The sequence below is a fragment of the Myotis lucifugus genome, unplaced genomic scaffold, assembly GCF_000147115.1.
Source record: "Myotis lucifugus unplaced genomic scaffold, Myoluc2.0 scaffold_351, whole genome shotgun sequence".
Taxonomy (NCBI): domain Eukaryota; kingdom Metazoa; phylum Chordata; class Mammalia; order Chiroptera; family Vespertilionidae; genus Myotis; species Myotis lucifugus.
Genome location: NW_005871399.1, coordinates 375,539 through 395,558, shown reverse-complemented (window position 1 = coordinate 395,558; position 20,020 = coordinate 375,539). Strand labels below are relative to the sequence as shown.

General features: G+C 38.0%; 1 protein-coding gene across 1 annotated transcript in view; it reads right to left on the bottom strand.

Annotated features, from left to right (window-relative positions):
* The window catches only part of UBN2 (ubinuclein 2), a 77,093-nt gene that overhangs the window by 1,885 nt on the left and 55,188 nt on the right, over positions 1–20,020 (bottom strand). Inside the window, exons 12-18 of the mRNA XM_023764817.1 lie at positions 19,713–19,856; positions 18,949–18,999; positions 15,259–15,301; positions 12,846–12,917; positions 10,948–12,495; positions 3,578–3,809; positions 3,073–3,162 (exon numbers count right to left, since the gene is read on the bottom strand). Of these exons, the coding sequence (XP_023620585.1) occupies positions 3,073–3,162; positions 3,578–3,809; positions 10,948–12,495; positions 12,846–12,917; positions 15,259–15,301; positions 18,949–18,999; positions 19,713–19,856 (2,180 nt within the window). The remainder of the gene's footprint in view (positions 1–3,072; positions 3,163–3,577; positions 3,810–10,947; positions 12,496–12,845; positions 12,918–15,258; positions 15,302–18,948; positions 19,000–19,712; positions 19,857–20,020) is intronic.

Genomic DNA, 20,020 nt, shown 5'->3' with positions numbered 1-20,020 from the left:
GAGGGGGGGCAATTGGAGCAGGGCTATCGGGAGGGAGGGTTCCCAACCCTAATCCCAATTGAGGTCCCATGGGGGGGGAGGGTGGGCCGCTGGGGGGAGGGGCTGCAGGAAGGTTGGCTGGCCAGCCCTGCCCCCTATTGAGGTAGGGGGTGTGATCAGGGGCAGGGCCAACTAGGGGGAGGGGCCGAGGGAGTTTGGCTGGCCGCAGTGGGTGTCATAGTGACCAGTTGTTCCGGTCACTGGCTTTTTATATATATAGATAGATATCTACCTCACAGACAATATGCTAAATGCTGTGAGGATTATAAAGGATCATAAAAACATAATCCCCACCTTCAAGGGACATACCACATAGATTCATTTAGAAGACAAGGTCAATTTCATTCTTTTGCAAGTAAAGTTAAATTTCTTGCCATGACATAGCATTTGATAATTCACAATTATTTATGTAAATGATGGGCCACATTGGTAGTGAAAAATCCAGCTGAGCCTTTTTTTGGCCCTAACCTATGAAAATTTAACTGACAGGAAAGTCTGCTACTAGGAATAAGGGTTTCCAGTTCTACGTGTGACTATTTAACTTTTACTAGAAAAATGTTGTTTTCTCTACTTAAACTGGGTAAGAGTTGGACCCAGTGACTTTGAAAGCCAAAAAAATATAGAGGGAGTCTCTAACAGGTCATTGCAGGGGTCCTCAAACTACGGCCTGCGGGCCACATGCAAATACAAATATTGTATTTGTTCCCGTTTTGTTTTTTTACTTCAAAATAAGATATGTGCAGTGTGCATAGGAATTTGTTCATAGTTTTTTTTTAAACTATAGTCCGGCCCTCCAACTGTCTGAGGGACAGTGAACTGGCCCCCTGTTTAAAAAGTTTGAGGACCCCTGGGTCATTGCCTTAACAAGGAATAAGACACCTCCCACCCCTACCCAACAGGATTAACAGAAAAAGACAGGGAGGCATGGTAGAAATACTACACAGGTGAAAAGAACAAAATATTGTACTACAATAATAAACTTAAGGCTGGAGGAGAGCACAAAGTCATATTGCTAGGTCCACTCATGTGATATCTAAATTACTCTGGTAAAACACAAACCGAAAAAATTCCTCTACTAAAGAAAAGATGTATCAACAAAATATGATGATTATTTCAAAAGCTGTATAAACAGAATACTAGTAAAATAAGTTTGACGACAACATCTAAGGAACTGGCTTTTTCATTGATAATGAGATATTACATACTTGCATTTGTAGAGAAAAATTATTTAACTTTAGGCATAATTAAATTTATAAAATGGCAAGGTGGAATTTTGCTCAAAGAAGCTTTAGTTAATTAGCAAAATAAAATGCTCATATTAAATGGACTCTGAGAGTCTTTAAAGCAAGACCTTCCCCAAGGGCCAAATCTGGCCACCACCTCTTTTTTATTTGTTTGTTTTTTTACACCTCTTTTTATAAATAAAAAGTTGTATTGGAACTCAGCCATACTCATATTAGATATTCTCTATGGCTATTTTCACTACACTACAGAGTTGAGTAGTTGTGATAGAGACTAAATGGCCTGCAAAGCCTAAATATTTACTATTTGGGCCTTTAGAGAAAAAAGTTTACTGATCTCTGTCTTTAGATAAAGTAAGAGAATTGACATTAATAAAGTGAACTCTTACTATGTATAAGGCACTATGCTAGAAGCCTTAAATTATTTTCACTAAATTCTCATAAGAAGCCTATTAAAAACATCTTCTTGTCCCCCGTTTACAAGCAAGAGAAAGTGACGGTCAAACGAGTTAAGAAACTTGCTCTGAGTGGCAGTCTTGGGATTAAAAAATCAAAGCCTAATTCTCAAATTCGGTGTCTTATACTTTTAAACGTCTTTAAAATAAAAAAAATTGTAAACTTTCCTTTCTCCCTCTGGAAGAGTGGTGCTGCTCAGACAACAAGAAAATTCATATAAAAGCTGGATTACTGGGGTCCTGTTGAACCATGAGGTTCCTGTTTGTCTCATTCCTTACAAGTCCATACCAGTCCGTCCATGAAAAAACAGCTCTAAACTGAAGTCATTATACCAGCAACTGCTTTAGTCACAGGGCAATTTTCCTTAAGCAGTAAAACCTAGTTCAGGAAGATTAGGAATGCTGAATCTGTGTCTATTTTGTGTCCCCCATTTGCACAACAGTGATTTTATATTCATTCTTACCATGTAAGGTCTGTTACAGGATTCATTACAACTTGCTGCTTTGAGATTGCTACATAGCTTTCATTCTACTTGTTGACCAACTGTAAACTTGTTCAAAGATAATATGAAATGCAGTGGCCAAAAAGAATAGTGAAGCCCCAGTCAACTTCAAAGTTAAGAGGGCAGATGAGCAATTATTTCTGCTCAAAAGATCCTCAAAATGGCCTTCTGAATACTATCAGCAGTCTACTGAGGTCAACTGCTGGAGGCTGATGTGTATGTCCAGTATCTACTACCTAATTTCAGAAAGATACAGCTATGCTGCAAGGATATAATGTATAGAGTTTAGATGATATTAATTTAAGGACTGCAAAGTTTAATGGTTAAGAGCTGTCTGTGGAGTCAGACTTCCTGGATCTGTATCTCAGATCGAACACCTTAGTGTATCATCTTGGGAAAGCTGCTTATCTCTGATTCAGTTGCCTGGTCTATAAAATGGAGATTGTTATCTCATTCACAGGCTTGTTGTAAAGATTAAGTTAGCTAATATAGTAAGTGGTCACAAGATTATCTGGCACTTGGTAAACTTCCCATGAGTATAAACTATTACAATTACTGGATATGACTTTTGTACATTGCCTTATGAACCCTCTTCTTTGTCATCACTTCTATATAACACTTTCAAAACCACTCTCTTCACATGTAACAAGAGATTTCATTTTACTTATTTCCTTTCTCTTAAAAGGAGTTTGTTGCTAATGAGAATTCAGTCACATGAAAGTCTGTTTTTTTCAACCTTTGTCATTTCATTCACGTTTTCAGAAAAAAATGTTCAGTCCAATCTATATAGCTATATAAACAACAAAGAGATGAAGAAAGAGGTGGCTTTCTTACCATTAAATGTTTGCTGTAAATGTGTAGGCAGAGGTGAGTGGGAAAGTGTTGCTGCATGCTGAGCTCCTGGCTGTAAACCCTTTAGTAAATCTGAGAGGAAAACAGACTTGTCAGTGATCTTCTTAAATCTGGTTGAGCCCTCTGAGAGCAAAAATGAAAATAGTTTAATTTATCTAATGCAAGCACAGCCCTGACTTCGAAGGCCTTCTTTGAGTATATACATGTTAAAAAATTTACATACATAAATGTACCTGTGAATGCAAACACTCAGCAAATCTGACTTCCTCTTATTATAATTTTTTTTTAGAAATGTGGTATAGTGGTTCATTTAAAAATTATAAATAAAATCTTAGAGTCCAGTAATTTGATTATACATAGATAAAATACATTGCATCTCTTTTTTTAAAAATTCTATAATCTATACAAGTCCAACTGGTATAATGAGTATAATTTTGTTTCCTGTTCTGTCAAACTAGGTAGCCAAGTAAACAAAGGCCCCACTTACTCTGAGTTAAGCTATGGTGGAGAGCTGCTGAGGTAGATCCCGAGGTGGTTGTCACTCCAGCTGTGTCCGTTCCAAAGCCAAGTAGCTCCAAGGGAAACTGGAAGGGCATGGTCACTGGAACAAGGCCACCCAGCATCCCAAAAGGAGTCACATTTTGATTTGTTACAGACAAAGGTGATGTCATGAGAGTCAGAGGTGAGGCATTAGCCAATAATGATGCTCCTGCTGTGGACTGCAGAAACCAGGGGTCAAAATACATAAGAAATCAAATCTTTAACCTGAATTGATTTATTTAATATCTTCATGGGCACAAGACTATGTTTTATATTTGCTCTAACAGAAACCTTGATATAGAAATGAAGACGAAGTTGAACAATATAATTCAAAGTGCTACTTAATAATTCTATACTCAGCTCTTCATCACGTTTAGACTCTTCCTTAACTTATTTTATTGCCTATATTAACACCCATTCACCCTCTCAATCCATTCACTTTTTAAAATTTTTTTAAAGAAAGTATCTTTTATTGATTTTTTACAGAGAGGAAGGAAGAGGGATAGAGAGTTAGAAACATCGATGAGAGAGAAACATCTATCATGCCCTTGACTGGAATCGAACCTGGGACCCTGCAGTCCGCAGGCCGATGCTCTATCCATTGAGCCAAATCAGTTAGGGCAATTCACTTCTTTTTTTAAAAAAATATATTTTATTGATTTTTTTATAGAGAGGAAGGGAGAGGGATAGTGTTAGAAACATCGATGAGAGAGAAACATCGATCAGCTGCCTCCTGCTGGGGATGTGCCCGAAACCAAGGTACATGCCCCCGACCAGAATCGAACCTGGGACCTTTCAGTCCGCAGGCTGATGCCCTATCCACTGAGCCAAACCAGTTAGGGCTCCATTCACTTCTAACCTTAGATTCCCCTAGATCTGAACCAATTTCATTGTGGTCTCTGAACATGCTCAGTCCCTTTGCTATTTGTCTATACTGTTTCCTGGCACAGTCTCTGCAGTTGCTGCTACAGATTATTATTACTCTCTCAGAGCCCCTAACTCTGTGTCCTTTACTTTCATCCTAACACCTTACAGAAATGAGGCCACCTGGGATGTTCTTCCTCATCAGACTCACCTGCCTCTTCTCCAAAAGCTATGACCTATGAACTGGCCTATGCCATGAATCCCATCAATGTAGAACTTCCTGGTACAAATAATCTAGTATTCGCACTTTTTCCATGTTTCCTCTGCCTACTCATATACAGAGAATTCTTTTTCCCCCCTTTATTGATTAAGATAATAAAAATGTGTCCTTATCCCCCCAATCTTATCTTTTTTAAAAAATATCTTTTTATTGATTTTTAGAGAGGAGGAAGAAGGGAGAGGGACAGAGAGATAGAAACATTAATGAGAGAGGAACATCATCAATCAGTTGCCTCCTGCACAGCCCCTACTGGGGATTGAGCCCGCAACTGAGGTACGTGCCCTTGACTGGAATCGAACCAGGGACCCTTCAGTCCAAAGGCCGACGCTCCATCCACTGAGCCAAACCGGCCAGGACTCATCTCTTTTTACAACCACTTATTCCTGGCTCTTCCTCAACTTTGGAAACCACTTGACTTATTTGTATTCCTTTTATCCTCAAACTTAGTGAATGACAGCCTCTACTTTCCACATTATCTAGTCTCTCCTTAACCCCTGTAAGTTGGTTTCCATCTCTACTACTTGTCTGAACTTAGACTCCCTAAGGTAAAGGCAAATTAGAGGGTGTTTTGACACTCCCCTGTTTGTTTGTTCTTTTAATATATTTTTATTGATTTCAGAAAGGAAGGGAGAGGGAGAGATAGAAACATCAATGATGAGAGAAAATCATTGATTGGCTGCCTCCTCCACGCCCCCTATTGGAGATCAAGCCTGCAACCGGGGAATGTGCCCTGACTGGGAACTGAACCGTGATCTCCTGGTTCATAGGTTGACATTCAACCACTGAGCAACACCAGCCGGGGCCCTACCTGTGTTTTAATGCTGTTTATGAATAAAAACATTTAAATGAAAAATATGCTAACATTGAACTTTCATTGAGAAATTACTTAAATATACTTCATTAAGCTAATTTAATTCTTTGAACAATTTTCTATACAGCAATTAAGTAATTTTTTCCCATTTTGACATTTCTTTTCTATGTGAATTTATCAACAAAGATTATAAGCTTTTCTCAGTATTAGATATTATCTATTATAGTTTCTGCAACTGTTAAGTTTTCTTTTGTAGCCTTATTTTACTAATTCTAAATTTCCCTAAATATTTTACATGTTAGCCACTGTCAGGCTGATTTTATGTGTTTATTATTCAACCAGTAAACATTATTCATTAATAAAAGCTGAATCATTTTGCTTAGTTAATATATGAGAAAATATAGGTGATCTTCCCATACATCTATGCCACATTACATAGTACTAGTATATACTTAGTGGTCCATGCTACTGCTGCACATGAATTGCAGAACAACCTCAAGAAGCTTCCCATTCTGTTTTTTCCACTCTCTCTCCAATAGCCTTCCCTCTCATTATCTCCTTTAATTTTAACCTCTCAAATTGATATTCACACTCCTGACCTCTCATCTCAATTTCAATCCTGTATATCTAGAAGTTCAATGAAGAATCTAACTTGGATATCTAACACTCACCTACTTGGCATGTCCACAACTAAACTCATCATCACCTGCTATGTTAACTGCTATCATCAGTAGTCTGGTTCTTACCTGCCACTTAGGTTTGACACCTTAGTTTTCTGGCATTAAAAAGTAAAGGACAAGGTGAGCTCGTGGGCAACATACACATTCTTTCTTTTTTCCCACAACTTCCTCCAACACTTACGTATAAGTCTTTATCACTTTCTGCTTGGCATTAACTATCTTTCTTATTTTCCAGTCTTCTTCTCTATTGTGCCAATCGTGATAGACAAAATGGGCACATTAAGGAAAGAATTACTAAGTTAAAAATAATAAGTGAAGCAATTTAGATAGAAAGGATCCTGTATCAATTTGAGAATTAACAAGAGTTCTTTCTTCTTTTTAGTCGTAATTCTATTGTAATCTCAGAATAACATGAGGCACATACTTCAAGGCAGTACACCATAAACAGAGCCCCCTAGTGAGAAACAGCTAATAAAGAAAACTTTTTCTGGAGGAGGCTAATTGAAGCATTAAAATCTAAGGAAAATGCCCTGTCCAGTGTGGCTCAATTGCTTAGAGCAGCGGTTCTCAACCTGTGGGTCGCGACCTCTTTGGCGGTCGACCCTTTCACAGGGGTCGCCTAAGACCATCCTACATATCAGATATTTACATTACGAGTCATAACAGTAGCAACAATACAGTTATGAAGTAACAATGAAAATAATTTTATGGTTGGGTCACAACATGAGGAATTGTATTTAAAGGGCCAGAAGGTTGAGAACCACTGGCTTAGACCGTCATCCCACACACCTGATTTCTGGTCAGGGCACATACCTGGATTGGGGGGTGTACTCAAGGCAACCTATCCATATCTCTCTCTCTCAAAAAACAAATAAACAAAAAACCCCAATAAACACAGATGGAAAATGTAAATTAAGGCAACTTCCAAAATTAAATAATTGAGTATTAGCAATAAAAAATGGTGTCATGCCATAAGTGCCTAACATTTTTGTATGGTCAGCATTTCTGTATCTAATTTTGTTTTTAAAACTAGAATGAAATATCAGATTATCTATGTTACATGGGTATAAATTTCTCTCTCCTAAACATGGAGACCTTTCAAAGCGGAGCATCCCACCAGTGGTATCATTCAGAAGCATACAGGAGAAGTTGTCAACCTGAAGTAGGCAAACAGCTCAGGATAATGCCCCATAATCAAAAATACTTTCTATGATCTCCACATTTCATTCCCAGGGGAAAATATGAAGAGAATCCTTGCTCTCTCTTCCCATGGTTAGCATTACTTTTTTTTTTTAAATCACGTTTTATATTTTGGTTAAGTGCATCCACCCCCCTCATTCCCTACAACATCCAGAGTGATCTTTAGAAATATTAGTCAAACCATACCACTGCCCTCCCTGTAAAAGACCCTCCAATAGCTTCCCACTGCACACAGAATAAATTCCAAAGTCTTTATCATGGCCCACAAGGTCCTTCATCACATGGTACTGTTGAATTCCAACCTCATCACCTACCCATCTCTTCCTAGTCTTGCCATGCAGGTCCACACGTCTTCTACAGGTCTACAGGCCTGTTCTTTCCTCTCTTCACACCACCCACTTTGCCTGGACTGTTTGTTCCCTCTTATTTCCAAAGGCTGAATCCTGCTCATTCAATTCTCCACTTAAATGCTGCCCCCTCAAAGAGGCCTTCCCCAACTCCTTTATCTATGTTAGCAATAATCATACTTTATCATATTATCCCATTTTATTTTTTCATAACACTTTATATATTTTTAAAATTTGTGTTTTGTTTATTTTCCTACCTAAAATATATGCTCCATAAAGAGGAGGGGGTTTGAATATGAATGTTCACCCTATTTCCCCAGCACCTAGAACAGTGCCTGGCACATATTAAACACTTAGTAAGCATTTGCTTAATAAAGCAATTATTTTCAGAATTCTCAAGTGGCAAAGACAGGATTCAGAGAAAATCAATAAGTTGAAGGGTAAGAAAGAAGAGGAACACGTTGAGTAGAAAATTATTCAATAAAAAGCAGGTAGAGGTAATAATCTGTTAAACTCAAGACCTGTCACTTTCACTCTGCAAATGAGTAGACAGCTGATGATGTATTTCAGACAGGAGTTAAATACTTTGCAGGCACAGATAGGAAATCTGTTTTTAGTGTTGGAGGACTTGAGAGACAGGATCTAGAGGCCACAGATAGCTGATAAGATTTCAGTGAGATGCTATATTAAAAAAACAACAACAAAACACCAAAAAAAAACCCTTAGGAAACCAAAAGTTAGAAACAACCTTACTCAATTATTGACCTTTTCTTCAGTAAAACCAATAAGAAGTGAACAAAAAGGATCAGATATGAAGGCAGGAACACTAAGGGTTCCAAATCATAAAGTCATTTCGGAGAGGAAGAAAACCAGGAGGGAGTACATTTTAGAAACACAAATTTTGTCATGTAGGTTCATGGTGAGAAACTAACTGATAAATAACTGTATACCAAGTATCTGTGTTCTTTAGCATAAATGATTGATTACAAGAAGGATTTCTGGAAAAAAAATAAAACTGCTAGATTCTGGAGATGACAAAGGATAAAGATTTAATGTTAAATTCAGAGAAAACAAAACAAGTGAAAAAAATTTTTTTAGCTCCAAGGAAAAACCCAAAATATCATAATAAGAAAGCAAATGAAACCATTGTGTGCGATATTTAGTTCAACAGAGACAATATTTTACATAGTCACGGATTTTACCAAAAGTTGTCATTTTACTCTTTCAGGAGAATGGAAAAAATATAAGGGAGCTAAGAGCCTCATTATCATAATGAGAAGTCAAAAACAATACTAAAAAAATAAATTAAGAGTCTTCCATTCATTCTTATTTAAAATCCCAGAGAAAAAGCTAAGAGAGTTAAAAGTAGTAAGCAGGAGGATATGGGGTAGGGAACTGCCATTTCTATGATAATCCTCTCAAATATTCCTTTGATCAAATTAAAGATTTGAAAACGTCAACATTTTAATAAAGGTAATACAAACAGGAATGTGGACTAACTTGCAGATTTAAGTTATAACTTAGAATCCCTAATCAGTTTGTTTTTAGTGTTACTTTCATATTTCTGATTAAAAGTAAAATTACATAGATACAATATCAATAAATCCTAGATTCTAATTAATAAAGTATCAGTTAACTGAATTTTGTTCTATATTAGAATTTTGGAATCAATTCATTTCTAAGACTACAGTAATGGCAGAGTGATGATTTTGGTTTTAAGTGTACACTGAATACCAATGCTTAGCTTGTACTGAATAGCAGAGAACCGCTATGAACACCAAGGGGAAAATTCTTTCATTAAATGTTCGTATTCCACATAACCAGGACGCAGTATAAAGTTAGAGCATTTTGTTAGAGAACAGAATTCCATAAATCAATAAAAGTCATGTTTTCAAAGAATATTTAAGAACCTAAGAACACATCATAAAATGTTAAATTTTTAAAAAGCTTATTATGAAACAGAATATTATGTAAAACGCACTTTCTTAAAAAAGTCCAAAAAAGTACCAGGAAAATATACACAGTGATGGAATAATGGATGATTTTTATTTTCTTTTTTGAATTTGCCTACAGTGAGCATGTATTTCTTTTCGGTGGGGGGAGGGGGCGATATATTAAAGAAACTAAGTCAGTAATGTGAAAGTCTCAGAATACAAAGTGGGAGATAGATGGAAATAATAACAGAGAAGATGATATGGAAGGCAGAGAAATGAAATACATGAGTAATAAAGAGTTCTCAAAAATTCTAGGCCAAATGGGTCAGAAATAATTATCACATGTAATCAAATGAAATATTTTTGAGCTGAAAAAAAAAAAAAGCCAGGTTTGAAATTGCAACAAAAAAGAGAAAATCTTACTAGCATTTAGGCAGAGAAAACACATTACTGATAAGAGAACCTTAGACTCCTCTATAATCCTAAATACAAAGGGTCAGTGGAACAGTATTTACAAAATTTGAAGTGAGACAATTAGTGACCCAAGAAATCTGTAACTATTCAACTGTGATAGCACAGAAATGACCATATATGTAAGAGCTAAGGTAAAATAGTTTTCATTTTAATTTTAGCCTTTTTGAAAACATTCCTTGAGTGAGGAACGCCTATTATCTGAGAGATAAATTTAAAATCTCACAAATGGGGAAGCTGTGCTATAAAAAGGATTACTGATACTAATTTGACAGAGAATTATAAATGAATAATTGCAAAATAAAAATTTTATTCAAAAAGACAGGTTAAAGGAAAAAATAACATGCATGTATAAATTTGATTAAATAAAAAAGTTGGCAGGAGAAAGGGGACTATAGTGGAGAATAGAGGAGACAAGTGAAGGTATGTTAAATACCTAAGTTACTACTTTGTTCTGGACTTTAATAAGATAGTTTTAAATACGCATTTTAGTGATGTCTTTCGACATTTTTGAAAGTGAGCATGTATTACTTGAATGAAAAATAAATAAATCCACATTCCAACAAAAATCTCACTCCCAAGTATCCCCATCACTGTTATGTCAACATTAGGAACATTCCTTGGCAATAAACTATTGGCTATTTGGCTATTACAAACAACCTATATATTATAATAAGGAAAGGTTATACACTAATACATTTTACCCCATGAATGTATATAACATACATACCTGCACACTGGCTGTTACCACTGAAGACCCTGAGGCAGAGGATGGTCTATGTGGAGTAGACAACGGTTTAGTAGCACCCTGTGTTCCACCTCCTGTTCCCCCAGATAGACTAGTCCTATTAGCTCCGCTTGAGTTAAGGTTGCTACCTCTGCTGGCAGGTGCATTCACTGCAATTCCACTCAAGCTATTCTTCCCAACAGTTCCAGTGGATGATGAGTTTGGTAGCTTTGATGAGGCCTGAAGATTTTTTGTAGACGGAAGGCCTGAAGTGCGATTAGAGGGCAATAAATTCAAGGTGGGAGACTGTCTGCTGATATTTATTCCACTGGGTTGTTTATGGACTGGGTTGTTACTGCTGGAGTGGCTACTCTGGGCTACTAGTGCACTTGGACTGGAAGAACTTGAGGATACAGTAGGCTTGGGAGTTGGGTTGGATTTAGAAATAAGTTTAGTTGATACTGAAGGCTTAGCTGACAGAGAGGGCTTGGGTGAGGCAGAAGGCTTAGGTGAGGGCAAAGGTTTAGGGGATGTGGCAGGTTTCGGAGATGCGGCAAGTTTTGGGGATGCAGCCATTGAGAAGGGAGATTTGAAACCCTGCGTGGAGATTTGTGACACCATAGCCTTAGCTAAGTAGTTACTGGAGGTAGTGGTGCTAGGTACAGTCCTAGAAACCAGGGAGTGGGACCCTTGAGAACCATTTCCAGGTGAGGGAGTAGGTAAGGGGAGGCGGTACATAAGTGACTTATCTGAAGTCTTAACAAGTGGGGATGAACAGGAAAGCTGGGGACTATTACTTAATTTCACCACTGGGTTGCTCTGTGATTTACTAATGGTTGCTTGCAGTGGAGACACATAATTTTGTTGGACAGCTGAATGCTGGTGCACCTTTGTTACTTGTGTTAACGAAGAAGCATCTTGGGCCTCTGATGTTCCCAGAGCGTGAGAGGAGGCAGCAACTTGGGCTTGGGAGGAAGAGGAGACATGGGTCTGTGAAGAGGAAGAAGCATGAATCTGGCTTGACCTCTGTAGTCCTTGTTGAAGTAGCCTGGCTGGCAAAGGTTCTAAGGAAACTTTAGGGTTCTGAATTGAAGAACCAGCAATAAGGCCTGAAGAGATGCCAGTATGAGCTAAATCCTGGGGTTTCTTTGGTACTGGCCCGGTGTGACCAGCAATAAGACTAGATGAATGTGCAGTCTGAGCAGAATCTAGTTTTTTGGGAGTAGCCAGTGGCAGCTTACTCATTATACTTGCTAATTTTTCTTCTCTCAGTCCTGGACGAGGTTTTGCAGTTGGCATGCTTATCCTTGAGCCAGCTGGAGGGCACTTGTTCCCATTGTTGATAACAGCTAAAGCTTCAGAAACAAGATCCAGTGCAGGTGGGTGGAAAGAAAGGTCTTCATCTAGTGAGTCATCAAGGCAGATCGTCTCCTGGGCTGGAGTAGAGCTAGAGCTGGTGGAGGCCATGGCAGATGTGACAGAACTTGAAGGACCACCAATTGAAGCCACCAAGGATGCAGGAGTTTTCTGGTCCTTTTTTGGACTACACTCCTAGTATAAACAGCATTGTATTAGAAAAAAATGCAATGATTAATAAAAAATTACAAGTATTGGTTTTTAAAAGACTAAGAAGTTCTCATGATTACTAAAATTCTACTGGAACTCTTCTTTAGAGACTGTAAACACCAATTTTTTTTTAAAGCATAAGAGCGGGTGTGGGAGGCAGCCAACCGATGCATCTCTGTCACATCAATGTCTCTTTCTCTCTCTCTCCCCTCCACTCTTTCTAAAATCAAGGGGAAAATATCCTCTCTCCTTGGGTGATGATTTAAAAAAACCAAAAACAAACCCAAGCCCAAGGTCTTACATTATATATTGATTTATAGGACCACAGCACTTACCTTAACCATAGTGGGAAAGAATGGAGAGGAAGGGTCTTTACCATCACCTTCTAAGGTACTACAGTAAAAAAGCTGTTAAGAATGCTGTTATACTTTAAGTCCCTGAGCAGTTTTTCTAAGTTTCTGTTCTAAAAGTCCTGACTGAAAACCTCACTGCCTCTCAGAAGTCTGCATGGTAACTGCATTAAGATCAAAATTGTCTGCTAGCATGAATGGCTAATGCAGATGTGACATGTTCACTTTGGCATGCCATGTAATTACATGATTAGTAAAAATCCCATTATAATAAAAAGTACAAAAACTGTGGGTTGGGGAGTATATCAGAATAATATTGGCAGTGTTACCAGTATAAAACTGCTGGTTTTATTTTTTTTTAATTTATTTGTATTGATTTCAGAGAGGAAGGGAGAAGAAGAGAGAGATAGAAACATCAATGATGAGAGAGAATCACTGACTGGCTGCCTCTTGCACCTCCCCGCCACTGGGGATGGAGCCCGAAACCTGGGCATGGGCCCTTGACCAGAATTGAACCCAGGATCCTTCAGTCCGCAGGTCGATGCTCTAGCCACTGAGCCAAACCGGTTAGGGCTAAAATTGCTGTTTTAAGTAACCTTTTTATTAATATTTTTCTTTATAAAATTAACAAATCATGTCCTGGTGAGTGTGGCTCAGTTGGTTGGAGCTTCATCCCATATACTGAAAGGTCCCAGGTTTGATCCCAGTCAGGGTATGTACCTAGGTTGCCAGTTTGGTTAAGGTTGGGGCGCATACAAGAGGGAACCAATCACTGTTTCTGTTTCTCTCTCTCTGTCTCTCTCAGATTGGTAAATATATCCTTGGGTGAAGATTTAAAAACAAAAACAATAAAAACAAATCAGGCCCTGGACGGGTAGCTCAGTTGGGTAGATCGCCACCCTGATATGCCGAGGTTTTCGGTTCAATCCCCAATCAGGGCACATACAAGAAGCAATCAATGAATTCATACCTGGAATGATAAATCAATGTTTTTCTCCATTCTCTCTCTCTATAACCAATCAATAAAAAGTTAAAAAACAGTAACAAATCCACTGTACTGTGGAGATTTATATCGGCAGAAAAATTGTTCAGGACGTATATTTGAGTAAAAACAGCAGGTTATCCCACTGACACAAAATGTTAATTCAAGCTGGATAAATGAATGGTTGGACAGATAGATGGAAGGAGGTGAGGTAGGGGCAAAGATCCAGAAAAAGGGAGGGCAGCTATGAACCAGAAAGTTAAAAGTTTTTCTCTGAGTGAGCAGAAATTTCTACTTTTCTCCTTCTTACTTTTCCCTATTGTTTGCATGTTCTACTGTAAGCATTTCTTTATATTAACTCTCTAACTAAAATAAGTATCTGAGGGATGGAAGGATGGGAAAAAAAGTCAGCAATACAGTTTTTCCATTTTGGGGAAAGGAAAAAGTAATTTAATCATAAACAAACAAAACAGGTAACTTCCCTATAGTATCCTAACACTTCCATTATTAGAGTTCTGATAAATTAATCATTATCTAAACAGATGCATCAAAATTTAAAAAACTCGCCGAAACCGGTTTGGCTCGGTGGATAGAGCGTCAGCCTGCGGACTGAAAGGTCCCAGGTTCGATTCCGGTCAAGGGCATGTACCTGGGTTGCGGGCACATCCCCAGTGGGAGATGTGCAGGAGGCAGCTGATCGATGTTTCTCTCTCATCGATGTTTCTAACTCTCTATCTCTCTCCCTTCCTCTCTGTAAAAAATCAATAAAATATATTAAAAAAAAAATTTAAAAAACTCTCAATGAAGGGTATTAGTTGTTTAAAAATAAGGTGTGAAAATAAAGCACGAACTCAACAGATTTAATAAAATATTGTCTCAATATTATTTAGAAGACAAAGTAGGTTACTAAAAAAAAGGAGTGTTGCTCTGTATTCAAAGAGCCTCTAAAATTAAAGAAGGCACACAGCTGGTGTAGCTCTCTTACATCGATGTTTCTTTCTCTCTCCCTTCCTCCTTTTCTAAAATCAATAAAAACGAACAAAAAAAAACCTTTCTACATATAGCTGTGGGAAGGCCAAATTTGTCCAGAGTGGCTCTGCCCCACCTTTACAACAAAAAAAAGCCCTGGCTAGTGTGGCTCAGTTGGTTGAGCATTGTCCCGTGCACCAAAAGTTCACTGGTTTAATTCCTGGTCAGGGGACATACCCAGGTTATGGGATAAATCCCTAGTCAGGGTGCGTGCTGGAAGCAGTCGATCAATGTTTCTCTCTCACATCAATGTTTCTGTCTCTCCCCGCTCTAAAATAAATAAAAACCTATCTAAAAAATAAACCAATCAATAAATTAATTAAATTAAAAATAATGCATTTCAACAGTCATCATTATGACTACTATAAGACTTAATTCAGAACTTACCTTTACTTTGGGTTTAGGTGCAGGAATCACCTTTTTCTTTGCCCTAACACAAAAAATTAAAAAGGAGAGCATTTCAGTAGCAGTTAAGTCACTCATTAGGAAAGTATAACATAATCTTGTAATTACATGGGTAAATAATTTCTTCTGCTATTTGGAAAACTCTTTGAAGGAAGGAACTATATGTAAGCGCTCAATTCATATGTGAATAGGCAGCAACATTTCCCCCAATTTTGATGAAAAACCAAAATATGAAATGTAGATAAAGTTTTTTAAAAAATTAAATGTGAATATTCACAATAAAATAAAAATAACTCAAAATAGGCTAACAAAGTTGCCTAAGGCTTCTCACTTCAAAGAACTGGTAAAAATTTAAATTATTTTTAGGAAAACAGCTTTGAAAAACTTCCAGCTCAAATTAAATCATGCTAAGAAATTGTAAATGAGATATTTGAAAAACAAAACAAAGCCCTTGCTGAATAGCTCAGTTGGTTAGAATGTTAACCCAATATGCCAAGGTTTCTGGTTCAATCCCTGATCAGGGCACATTCAAAAGTCAACCAATAAACGCATGAATATGTGGGACAACAAATCAATGTCTCTCTCTGTCTCCATACCCCCTTATTCTCTATCTCTCTAAAAGGAAAAAAGTTTTGCCCGGCTGGTGTTGCTCAGTGGCTGCATGTCTACCTATGAACCAGAAGGTCAACTTTTGATTCACAGCCAGGGCACATGCCTGGGTTGCAGACTCAATCCCCCAGTATGGAGCATGCAGGGGGCAACTGATGGATGATTCTCTCTTATCATTAATGTTTCTATCTCTCTCTCCCTTTCTCTCTGATATATATATATGTGTGTGTGTGTGTGTGTGTGTGTGTGTGTGTGTATATGTATATGTATATGTATATGTATATATATATGTATATGTATATATATATACACTAGTGGCCTGTTGTACCAAGATTCACGCAATAGGCCTTCCTTTCCCTGGCTGCCGGCACCGGTTTTCCTCCGGCACCCGGGACCCAGGCCTTTGGTCCAGCCGCAGCAGCGAGGCTTGGTTTCTCCGCTGCGGCTGCTCCCAGCCCCTCCTCCCCCCCAGCTCCTTGAGCAGAGCCCGGGGGCGGGGGGGGGGGGGGGGCTGGAAACCTGGGTCGCTGGCGACCCAGCCCCCCAGCCCCTCCTTGAGCGGAGCCTAGGACCGGCAGGAAGCTTGGCTTCCTCTGTCGCTGGGACCAACCCAAGCCTCCTGCTCGCTCCAGCTTCGTGGCTGCCGCCATCTTCAGTTTTCGCTCCATGCCTGCACATGCAAATTAACCGCCATCTTTGCTGGGTTAATTTGCATAGTCGCTCTGATTGGCTGGTGGTTGTAGTGGAGTGGCAGAGTGATGGAGTGATGGTTAATTTGCATGTTTATTTTTTATTAGTGTGTGTGTATGTATGTGTGTGTGTGTATATATATATATGTATATATATGTATATATTTTTTGCAAAAATTTGTCTCTGAATTTTTTTTCTATTTTTTCCCCAATTACAGTTGACATACAGGTTTTCTTTCCTTTTAAAAAATGTTTTTTAAAAATTATTTTTAACATAAAACTCAAATAAAAATGTTGAAACAACAGAAAAAAAGGCAAGAAAAAATACCATGGAAACTTTGGAAGCCAGTGTGAAAAAGTTTGAAGATTAAAACACTCATAAGTTCCATAGTAGGAGAAAATACTCAAATATTTGTTGAATAATTAAAGAGTTGACAAGCTAAAATACCTCACATTGTTTGAATATTTGTATTTCACTTAATTGAATGTCATTACTTAGATTAACAAATATCTTTTTTTAAAAAATACATTTTTATTGATTTCAGAGAGGAAGGGAGAGGGAGAGAGAGAGAAACATCAATGATGAGAATCATTGATTGGCTGCCTCCTGCACGCCCCCAACTGGGGTTCGAGCCTACAACCCAGGCATGTGCCCTTGACCAGAATCGAACCTGTGACCTTTCAATCCACAGGCCGACGCTCTATCCACTGAAACCAACCAGCTAGGGCAGATTAACAAATATCTTAATTAAAACTGCCAATCTACAACTTTATTAAGACAACAGTAATATTCAAAGTGTTTTTTGTTTGTTTGTTTGTTTTTTTAAGAAAGAGCACTTGAACAAAAGATTTCCAGGCTCACCTATCCCATAGATTCCTACGTTCTGGTACAAAACAAAACAGAAAATTAGTTATATATATATATCTCCCCACTGTAGGATAACTAAACCACTTGCAACAAAGTACACCTATAATATATGAAACCAAGCTACTCCACATTTATAATAAAACTAGTGGCCCAGTGCACAAAATTCATGCACAGGGGGGCGGAGGGGGGAAGGGAGTGTCCCTCAGCCTGTCCTGCACCCTCTCCAATCTGGGACCCCTTGGGAGATGTCCGACTGCTGGTTTAGGCCTGAAACCTGCAATCGGACATCCCTCTCGCAATCCGGGACCGCTGGCTCCTAACCGCTCACCGGCTTGCCTGCCTTATCGCCCCTAACCACTCTGCCTGCCAGCCTGCTTGCCCCCAACTGCCCCCTCTGCCAGCCTTCTCGCCCCCAACTGCCCCCCCTTGCCGGTTTGCTCACCCCCAACTGCCTCCCCACCCCCGCTGGCCTAATCGCCCTCAACTGTCCTCCCATCCTGGCCTGATTGCCCCTAACCGCCTCTGCCTCGGCCCCGCCACCATGGCTATGTCCGGAAGGTCTCCCGGTCTAATTAGCATATTACCCTTTTATTAGTATAGATAATAAAAGAATTGAAAACCACAACTAACTCAATACATCTCTGATGGTGTACTAAGAAACTGTCCTTCCTACCAGCTGCAAAACAATTACATCTATTATAACTTATACAAGGAGAGACGGAATTTTGTAATGTCACCCAGAGGATGTTACCAAGACCTCTTAGCAGAATACTGAATTAGAATGCTCAGTAAATTCTCAGTAACTTGCTAAATTTTATACTTTATTAACCCCTTAATACTACACTTTTAGACTATAGGGAATTAGCCCTAAGTTGAAGGTAAAAATAAAATTCTTGTTGAGTTAACCAGTACTCATTAAAAAATGTAACCACGCCTTTTTATTACAGCCTACAGGAGGATAAGAGAGCTTTCTTTAGTAATCACATCACTAAGGAAATACCTGGTTTTGAACAGAAGAAAGGACAGGAAGAGTAAGTTAATTTTTTGGAATAAAACACTGCAAGGCCAGGAAGTGTAGGTATGTACACAGAACTATCTTGGAAAGTACAAGGTGTTGGGCTACCTAAGTAGATAGTCATTAACAGGGGGAGAAAAAGGGCACAAAAGAACTGAAGGGCACATACCCAGGTTATGGTAAGTTATGGTTCCCAAGAACAAAGGAAACCGCCAGAGCCTTGTTTACATGGCTCCTTACCACCATATCTCAGGCCAATGGTAACATTATGGATTCAGATTTTTGGAAACTACCCTGAGAACTGTTAATAGATAAGTGTGTTCGAGGTCTATATAGTCAACAGTAAAAATGATCTTTTTAAAAGAGGCAGTGGTAACATGGAGATTGTCTAAATGTACGTTTAAGTCAGATTTCAAATAGCATTAAATAAATGATACTTTCGTTTACTAAAGCACATGATTTGAATAAAAATAGAGTCTGAATTTACTCACGGGGCAGAAGTAAGATGATTATGTACACTCCGACTTTCCTTAAAAAGCATTCTGGAAAAATTTAAAGCACACAATTAATTTTTTATAGTAGATAAATAATATGATAATCACTTTATCATTTTAATCATTTGATTTTCAACAATCTATTATTTGCTTATTTACCAAGTAAAAGTTATCAGTAAATTCAAAAACCGATCTTACACAGAGTTTTACATTACCTCTATTTTAAATCATTAACAGATCAACAGATGTTTTCTGTTGATTTAAGATGGAATGCTTTAAGATGACAGGTTGAGACAGCCAAGTCTAATACTTAAGTCTTTAAACTTTAAATTAGCTTTGAGATACCACTCTATATTGAATACTTTCAACAGAACCTATGGCTATGCCTCTTTTTCTATACTATTCTAGATCTTGCATTCAGTCCCTTATCTTCACAATGCCCATATGAAGTTCCCCTTCCAAAGTTCAAAGCCATCTTTCTCCCTACTACAAAATATAGATATGAAAAAGAAAAAGTGGTCGGTTAAAAAAAATCACCTTTATGTATATTCTACATCGCTATGTCCATGTGACTCATTCTTTAGTCTTTTAAGTACTTGAAGTTTGCAAAGCATAGATCATTTGAGATGATTATACAGAATTTTAAACATATTAGGTTCTTAACAAAATGAATGTCATGTATGTGTGTGTACATATGTATCTTTAATAACAGCAGTAAGAAGAAAGTAAATAAATAAGATCTAGGATGTCATATTTCTTACCTTGCCTGCATCCAGCCCTTAGGCCACAATGGTTTCACCTCTGTCTCCATAAAGGATTTAAGATAATCCTCAGCAGACTGGCTTTTATTTGGCTCTAACTCATAGCATCCCAATTTGATCTCAACAAGGTTACATAACAAAGTTCTAAACAGATTAAAAATATATATTTATATATAAATCTGACTGAAAAATTTTAGAAAATTAAGCTTGAAACAGATTTTTTTAAAAGCACATAAATCTGACAGCAATAGTAAAGAATTATTATCTGAAGAAATCAGATAACATGAAGATAAATAATTTTTATCATA